Genomic DNA, 9,644 nt, shown 5'->3' on the forward strand with positions numbered 1-9,644 from the left:
AATCCTTTTGGGCATTCAATAAAAAGAAACAAAAAGAGCAAGTCCACAACCTCCTGAGATCTTTACACAGCTTGTTGGTTAATGGGCTGACTTATCTCAAATTTGGGGTAATTTGCTAAAAGCAGAAGTACTGAGCAGATCATTTCAAGGAAAATCACAGGGGCAGAAGAGGTTGGAGGAACCTCATCTCTGGTAATTATTCAGCCTCTCTCTCTCTGTTTCTCCATATGTGCTTTTGTCCTAGACTGAATTCAAATATCACTTCTCTTTTCAGCATGCTTCATTTAGGATTATTCTGGAATAATTCATGTGCTTTTCTGCCACATTTGACAGTAGATATGCCATGCACTGTGTTTGAGTGCATATTTACAATGTCATTGATTGGAACTCATTTGGTTATCTGGTTCCCCTGTGGCATTTTGATCTCATTTCAACTACTGTAGCTAAGAACAAATTACTGTTACTGTTACCTTCAGTTTAATGACAACAGTAAATGGTAAATGGACTGGTTCTTATATAGCGCTTTTCTACTCTGTCCGAGCACTCAAAGCGCTTTATACAGCTAATTCATTCACCCAATCACACCCATTCACACAAGCACTTCTAAACTTAAGTGCTAAGTAGCTAACATTCATACACATTCACACTCCGATGGATGCATCGGAGAGCAACATGGGGTTAGTATCTTGCCCAAGGATATTTGGCATGCAGACTGGAGCAGCCTGGGATTGAACCACCGACCTTCTGGTTAGTGGCTGATCCGCTCTGCCACCTGAGCTACAGCCACCCCACAGTGGAGCTATGGTCAGCCACACTCTTTCAGTACTGCTTTATATCCACTGAGGGTATTTAAAAGCTGAACATAGCTTCCAGGTTTGAAATGCAACGTTATTGCAGAAGCTTATTATATGTCCATTTTTTAAAATGCTTGGCAGGGGGTGACTCTTCAGCAAAATACTAACCCCAAGTTCTTCTCCAATGCATCTATCAGAGTGTAAATGTATGAAAAGGACGTAAGCATAGAAAAAGTGTGTGTGTGAATGTGACTCGTTCTTATATAGCGCTTTTCTAATCTATCTGCGCACTTAAAACACATTAAACAACTTGCTCATTCACACCAGCACTTTTCTAGGTTTACAATGCTACCTTACTAACATTCATAGTCGGATGGATGCATCGGAGAGGAACCTGGGGTTAGTATCTTGCCCAAGGACATTTGGCATGCAGACTGGAATCAAACCAACAACTAACCTTCCGGTTAGTAGGTGACCCACTCTACTACCTGAGCTACAGCCACGGCTATAGCCACCTATATGTTGAATAAAGTGCTTTGAATTCTCAGGTGGAGAAAAAAGTACCAGTCTATTAACCAAAACTTTATGGTGTTTTTTGTTATTTATCACCCATTTGGAAACTGGTAATGTTTAAATCTAGCTGCTTTGGTTAAGGGTGTAATTATCTGACAAATTGCCAACTGTGTGTTACAGCCCATTCAAGAAGTTTGTGTTTGACTTTTGGTGATTTTAAATTTAGTATTTATTTAGTCTCTTATTTAGCAGTAAACTATTTATTTCAGTGTCTAAATAAGACACTGTTTACTGCTTCAAATAACACTTTTCACTTATAAAAATATGAGTGAAAACTGAAAGGGTTAAATTACGAAGCTTTATGCAACAACTCCGATTTTTTATTTTGAACAGAAACAGGTGACATTGTGCTGCAATGTCAACAAGTTATTCTTCAAATCAGTGCATTAAGAGCCAAAAACAAGAGAAAGGAAAATGGACCATTTATAGTTTGTACCAGGTCAAGGACGGCAAATGGACCTTACAAGACAAGTGTTTACTTTCTCATAAACACCATGGATCCAAAAAAATTGTTGTAACAACATCAGTAACTCATTTTGAGGGAGGACAATGGACCAGTCACAATCTATACCAATGTATTGGGGTCGAGTAATGACCCCAATACTGGTTACAATTTGAGGATTTGTATTATTTTAATGACCTTAGAGGCCTCAACTTAATGAAATATCTGTTACAAGGAATTTACAAGAGTGAACTGATGACTTAAGAACTGTGGATCAGCCCCAATAAACATATCTAAACTGAAAAATGATTCCCTGAGTTGAATTGATTTTTGTGTAAAATTTCTGTCTATTCTGTGTATTTAAGAAATTTGTCAAATAGACAGAGCAAGGGAAATCTTATTCCTAAGAGCAGATTGAGTAAAAGGCTGCCATATTGCATCAACAGTCAAGTATACAGACCTCATCGTTTCTCTCATGCTGTAACACACACTTTACACCTCTCTTTCATCACCTTATTTTTGCAGACTCAAGGAGACTGAACACAGTGCCATTCAACATACAGTAGCACACAGACACAGACACACACCTACATATAAATATATTAGGGGTGCAACCGTTCGATACAGTGCTTTCGGTTTGGTACGCATATGTATGAACAATACAAAATTATTAATTTATTTTATCAACTTTCCTTCTGACGATGCTGTCTGTGTTGAGCGCTCAGTGGATCTGTGCTCGACAGTGCAGCCTAGGCGGAGTAGTCGAACGCAGATTCACTGAGCACAGGGCAAGCTAGCAGACAGAAGCTAAGCTCGTTGCAACATAGCAAATTGAACCTCCCCCACCCTCATTCAGATGTGGCGTTTGGAACTATTTTGGTTTTCATGTGAAGTATGACCCTGAAGGTAAGCGTGTCATGGACAAAAGTAAAACAGTATGTTGGATGTGCCATGCAATGCTCAATTACATTGGTGGGAACTAGTGTGTTAGCAGGTTAGCTCGTTAACGTGTTGGCCGTCCAGCCCAGCACAGGGCGATCTGCGGTAGCTCGTTAACAGAGATTTGCCGTGTTGTGGCGTTAACGTCATTTCAGATTAACGCTGACAGCACTAGTGGGAACACAATGAATATGACTGCACATTTACTCTGACATCATCCTAGTGCAAAGACAAGTGGAAGCAGACAAAAACAACGCATGCTACAAACTTTACCCGAGTCATTTAGACAGCCGTTAGCACATGATTCTCCTTATGGGGACCTGATATGTTTAACCACTTAAGCCCCACGCCCTGGTACAGGGGCAAAAAGGAGGAGATCACGTCATATAAACCATTTCTACAACCACCAAACACACCGAAAACAAGCCGTGATTAAACGAGCAGTTACATAAATGCGCAGAAGTCCGCTAAACAAACAAAACCGAACCAGAAATACTTCAGACTTCATGTAACCGGCTAAAGATGGGCTGGTTAGCTTCCATAGCTATCACTGACTCCACACACCAAGTTTCACCACAATTCACTGAATGAGCCACAAAAGAAGACCACAAAAACACACAGCGGCGCAAATGCGCTAAGACAGAAATTGGCTTACCATCCTGATTTCCTCTGTTATTTTCGCCGGTAGCCACACGATTAACAGTAGTTGCCATGCCTACCTAGCCCGCATCAGAGCGGTTTTCCGTCAACAACCTCCATTTTAGACCCACCTACAGACACTTGACTGAACAGACGCCACATGCAGTAAATTTGGGCCCACGTGGGTTTTGGCATCACAACGTTTGATTGGTTGAAGTGATGAATGTGGCATTATCACTTTGAATCTATTGGCTCAAACATTAAAAAGAGGTGTCAATCACGCAAATTGACCAAAAGAAACCAAAGTTACAGCCCCTCGGAGTTTAAAGGGCCAGAGGCCAATCAAACGCTCTATACGCGCTGCAGAAAAGGGCCGTTGCTATGTAAATGTGTGGTTAATTATTTAAAAATATATATTTAAAAAAGCATGTTTAGGCCTGTTAATAAAATTGATTAATTTCTGCGCTTTAATACCTAAAAAAATCAACTGGCATGGTGTCGAATTGTGTGCCAAAATTGGACATTTTTGTACAACGTCTGGATATTCATGTATTGACAGCGCTGTAATTTGTCACTGTTTCACTTTAGAAACATAAATCTTTGCACAGATTATGTTTATATGTTGATTACTGGATTTCTGGAACCAAATGTGATCTGAGGCATATTTTTCAAAGGGTTATATGCTAAAAATTAAAAAAAAAAAAAAAATTAGGCGAGGATAAAAGCTACTTACTTTTTCTGTGTTCCAGTCTCAGTAACTTTGACACAGTAACATCTGATTCAATATTTACACCTCTGATGAAATTTCCCAAGTGTTAGCTTTATTTTGATACCAAGATTGTAAGGACAGAGTTTGTAATTGCAGAGAAATAATCAATTAAATTTGGGCATTACATTTTCGAGCAGGAAGCTCAAAAACCCCCTTGGGGCTTAAGAGGTTAATATGCTGCTGAGAATATACCCCAGAAGAAGTGTATAGTATAGCTTTTATTTTGGAAAGAGCCATTTCTCTGTAATAAACTCTCTTTTCCAAAGATGAGTGATTCCTCAATCAGATATTAATTTTTTTTTATTACTTTGTTGTTTCAGTAACATTAAATTTAAAAACTGTACTTTTGAGTTAAAATATATATTTATAATTTTAATAAATAACAAACTAAAAAGGCATGAACATTTTTTTTGTATCAAAAAAATATCGAACCGTGACACCAAAGTATCGAACCGAACCGTGAATTTTGTGTATCGTTGCACCCCTACTATATATATATATATATATATATATATATATACACACACACACACACACACACACACACACACACACACACACACCCTGTAGCACCCAAAAAGTGGAGGAAGATGGTAACAGTCGCACAAAGTTGGACTTCTGGACATGGTAGAAGTAAGGTAGAAGTTACCGTATTTTTCGGGCCATAAGGCACACTGGATTATAAGGCGAATTAAGTGAAACAAAGCTGTCAGATAAGTCAAAGTTTACTCAACTCATTCTTCTTGCTTCCTCTACTTCCGTACCACTGATTCATTAATGTTGAATTCTCTCGCAGCTGTTCTATTCTTGTGTTCTGGACCCGAAAACAGGGTTTGATCTTTGGTTTCATTCTATAATACTGGACTTATTTTTCTACAAAGGTTTGAACTTTGAGAGTGTTTAAACCAGAGAGAAAAGTGTGATAATGTTCGTGCCTGTCTGAGAAAAGTGTATACAGTGTGTTGTGATGGGTTTTACAGTCTTAAAAGATCTATAATAATTGTAAAAAATAAAGTTGGCTACTTCGCGGATTTCACCTGTCATGGGTTATTTTTAGAATGTAACTCCAGCGATAAACGAGGAACCACTGTACCTGGTGTAGATGTTGTCTGGCTGTTACAACCATTCCATATTTTATTTGTTTGAGCAATCGTCAGTATGATCAACTCGAGACCACTCTCAGCACTGACCAAGTGTGTTTGCTTTTGGAACTGTGCCTTCATTCCACCTATTTCACATTCCATGGGTTCCCCAGTTTCACCCATTGTGGCCAACTTGTACATGGAAGAAGTGGGAAAGAGGGCTTTGTTATCCTACCTTGGAACACCAGAGACAACAACAAGTCATTGGTTCAGGTATGTGGATGACAAAAAAAGAGAAAGAAACGCTACGTCCAGATGAAAAGAATCAACCTTTTGGGACATAAATTGTGTTTTCAGTTTTTGAAGCAGTGGTTAGGCAGAATGTAGACATCTGCAAAAATCATTTTGGAACCATATCTAATCTGATTACTGGCTTGACAGCTGTGGCATGTGTTAGACTTTTAATTAATAGAAAATCTTTTTAATAGACTGAAAAACATTTTTTAACCAAATGTTGTCATAAAAAACATCTACAAAGGCCAACCAGAAAGTACTATACATGGATGCCTGGTGCTTAGGGGAAATACTGTTAAAACAATTCTAACACAATTTATTCTTGTGTCGTATTGTTATTTTCTCACCAAGATTAATGCAACTTTAGGGATAGATATGAGACTGTCTTAAATAGATCAGAGGTTTTGCAGAGACAGAGCGTGTTGTGCATTTGACCATCATTGATTTGTCTGTGTTAGAAGCCATCAGTGTCTGCCTGTGCACTCTGCATAATGTCTCCCTCCCACCTCTCTGCTAGCTGCCTCACACTCTTTATGCATCTGGCTCTTCTGCCTCCATAAGCAACATGGAGAGCATGTTGAGCTCAGGATTGCAGCTTAATCTTTACATCTCTCCAAGCACGGCACTACAATACATGCCCCTGATATAATACTCAGCTTTTGCATTCCACTGACATTCCTTTGCAGATCCTCAAAGGCAAATAGAAGTTTTACTAACACTCTCCACAGTGAGTGCTTTATTCAGCTACTTCTGGCTAGGGTCTCACTTATTGTTTAAAGAGCTTAAAGCAAAGACTTGAAAACTATAATCAATAGAAAAAGTTGTGCAGTTTAACTTTTTTGTTCATCATCACATTATTAAAAGTGATAGATGAAGGTAAACAGATAGACATTTGCTTCTCTCTGAGGGGACTATATACAGAGTTTAACACTGCACTATTTACCAAAATAATTTAAATCTGACTGGAATTTACTGAAGGTGTCATGGTCTGGGTGAGTGCTGGTTTTTCCTGCGTGCCAGTGAGTCCATCACTGGGCAGAGTCACCATACCCCCTCGTTTGTGGCACCTGTGTGTAATCAGCTGGCAGGTTCTTAAGACCAGCGTTCTCAAACATTCCTTGCTGGAACATCAGCGAGACTCATATGCTGTGTCCCAATTCAGGGTCTGCACGCTTGAAGTACGCATTTCAAGTGCGATTACGTCACCGCCATGCGACGACGGCTGTCCCAATTCGAAGTGTACTTCAAATGCATACTCCAAATGCGCCGTTGATTTCCCCAAATATAAAGCGTGGTCCGGTGCACGCTTCGTGGTCCCATATATCCCACAATTCATAGCGCGGCGGTGGGTGTGGATAATTTTGCCGCAAAATACGGCAGAAGGGAGTGAACTGTCAAAAGTAAGTACTGAACATGACGTCACTTAATTATGTGCGAATGTTTAATAACGAAGAACATTAAAACATTGCTGTTGGCCACATGTTGGCAAAGTTGTGACATTAGTGATGTTTGTACTTACAGCGTTAACTTGGCTTTAAAGCAATATATATATACAGTGGGGCAAAAAAGTATTTAGTCAGCCACCGATTGTGCAAGTTCCCCCACTTAAAATGATGACAGAGGTCAGTAATTTGCACCAGAGGTACACTTCAACTGTGAGAGACAGAATGTGAAAAAAAAATCCATGAATTCACATGGTAGGATTTGTAAAGAATTTATTCGTAAATCAGGGTGGAAAATAAGTATTTGGTCACCTCAAACAAGGAAAATCCCTGGCTCTCACAGACCTGTAACGTCTTCTGTAAGAAGCTTTTCTGTCCCCCACTCGTTACCTGTATGAATGGCACCTGTTTGACCTCATCATCTGTATAAAAGACACCTGTCCACAGCCTCAACCAGTCAGACTCCAAACTCCGCCATGGCCAAGACCAAAGAGCTTTCGAAGGACACCAGGAAAAGAATTGTAGACCTGCACCAGACTGGGAAGAGTGAATCTACAATAGGCAAGCAGCTTGGTGTGAAAAATCAACTGTGGGAGCAATCATCAGAAAATGGAAGACATACAAGACCACTGATAATCTCCCTCGATCTGGGGCTCCACGCAAGATCTCATCCCGTGGGGTCAAAATGATCATGAGAACGGTGAGCAAAGATCCCAGAACCACACGGGGGGACCTGGTGAATGACCTGCAGAGAGCTGGGACCAAAGTAACAAAGGTCACCATCAGTAACACACTACAACGGCAGGGAATCAAATCCCGCAGTGCCAGACGTGTTCCGCTGCTGAAGCCAGTGCATGTCCAGGCCCGTCTGAAGTTTGCCAGAGAGCACATGGATGATACAGCAGAGGATTGGGAGAATGTCATGTGGTCAGATGAAACCAAAGTAGAACTTTTTGGTATAAACTCAACTCGTCGTGTTGGAGGAAGAAGAATACTGAGTTGCATCCCAAGAACACCATACCTACTGTGAAGCATGGGGGTGGAAACATCATGCTATGGGGCTGTTTTTCTGCCAAGGGGACAGGACGACTGATCCGTGTTAAGGACAGAATGAATGGGGCCAAGTATCGTGAGATTTTGAGCCAAAACCTCTTCCATCAGTGAGAACTTTGAAGATGAAACGAGGCTGGGTCTTCCAACATGACAATGATCCAAAACACACCGCCCCGGGCAACAAGGAGTGGCTCCGTAAGAAGCATTTGAAAGTCCTGGAGTGGCCTAGCCAGTCTCCAGACCTCAACCCCATAGAAAATCTGTGGCGGGAGTTGAAAGTCCGTGTTGCTCGGAGACAGCCCCAAAACATCACTGCTCTTGAGAAGATCTGCATGGAGGAATGGGCCAAAATACCAGCTACTGTGTGTGCAAACCTGGTAAAGACCTATAGTAAACGTTTGACCTCTGTTATTGCCAACAAAGGTTTATGTTACAAAGTATTGAGTTGTATTTTTGTTATTGACCAAATACTTATTTTCCACCCTGATTTACGAATAAATTCTTTACAAATCCTACCATGTGAATTCATGGATTTTTTTTTCACATTCTGTCTCTCACAGTTGAAGTGTACCTCTGGGTAAATTAATGACCTCTGTCATCATTTTAAGTGGTGGGAACTTGCACAATCGGTGGCTGACTAAATACTTTTTTGCCCCACTGTATGTATGTATGTATGTGTGTGTATGTGATATATATATATATATATATATATTTTATCTGAGGCCACGAAGTCCCGTGGCCTCAGATACTCAACTAATCAAAGTGATGTCATGACAAAACATTTTTCTCCTTCATTTCTGTCAAACAATGCTGTATGTAATGTTTCTTGCGGTTAGTATCATGGTTGCTAGGCAACCTGAACAGCGCAACGAAGGGCTAGACCGTCCCATTTCACAAGCCTCTCACTTCCGCACTTCTCGTACTTATAGTACGCACCGTACGTAGTGCGCGTAGTGCGCGTACTTCAAGCGTGCAGACCCTAAATTGGGGACACAAGCCAGTCTTGGTGAATTCTGTTTTAGGTCTTTTTCTGAGCTAACCCTGGCTTCTCCCCACTACAGCTTCACTGAGGTTTGGAACTCGCTGTCATTTATCACCCGACTCCCGTCGGTGTGCTTTCCTGTTCTCAGCGTAACACACCTGCCTGCCTCCCTGCCAAACACCTCACTGTGAGTGAAAGCGAACTGCTTTAGCATCACCCGGACCTCGGTTTTTGTGGAGATTGCCCTAGTCAAGCCGAGTGCTTTATAGCTTTGTTTTCTGCATTACTAGTAGTAGTTTGGTCTCATAGTTCTTAACTGTCACAGTGTGAATTCAGTTACAAGTTCTTAGTGCTTAAAAAGTTCTTGCGTTAGTAAATTTAATTCAGAGGCCAAGTGTTTCCCTCTCGCCCTTTGTTTATGTGTAGTGTTTTATTTTCGTTTTCCACCTTCACCATGTGCTACTTGTAGTGCCCAAATAAATCGTTTGTTTTCACTGTACCTTCCGAGCCTCCGTTTGGTGTCTGCATTTGAGTCCACTTCCCTGCTTTTGACCGTCTGGTCATAACAGAAGGAGGGATTGAAATGAATGAAGTTCCCCGCCCTCCGAGCTTACCTCTCATTATACCTGAGAGGG

The 9,644-nt window shown here is 40.8% G+C and overlaps 1 protein-coding gene across 2 annotated transcripts in view; it reads right to left on the reverse strand.

Moving 5' to 3' along the window:
* ca10a (carbonic anhydrase 10 (inactive)a) overlaps positions 1-9,644 on the reverse strand; it is a 261,218-nt gene that overhangs the window by 209,376 nt on the left and 42,198 nt on the right. The window contains exon 1 of one of the 2 annotated variants that reach the window (XM_085171389.1): positions 3,404-7,042. The exons of the other annotated variant lie outside the window; for it this stretch is intronic. Within the exon in view, the coding sequence (XP_085027515.1) occupies positions 3,404-3,461 (58 nt within the window). The 5' untranslated portion in view covers positions 3,462-7,042. Of the gene's footprint in view, positions 1-3,403; positions 7,043-9,644 lie in introns of those variants that run through there. 2 annotated transcript variants of the gene reach the window in all.

The sequence above is a fragment of the Neolamprologus multifasciatus genome, chromosome 8 (assembly GCF_963576455.1).
Source record: "Neolamprologus multifasciatus chromosome 8, fNeoMul1.2, whole genome shotgun sequence".
Classification (NCBI taxonomy): Eukaryota; Metazoa; Chordata; class Actinopteri; order Cichliformes; family Cichlidae; genus Neolamprologus; species Neolamprologus multifasciatus.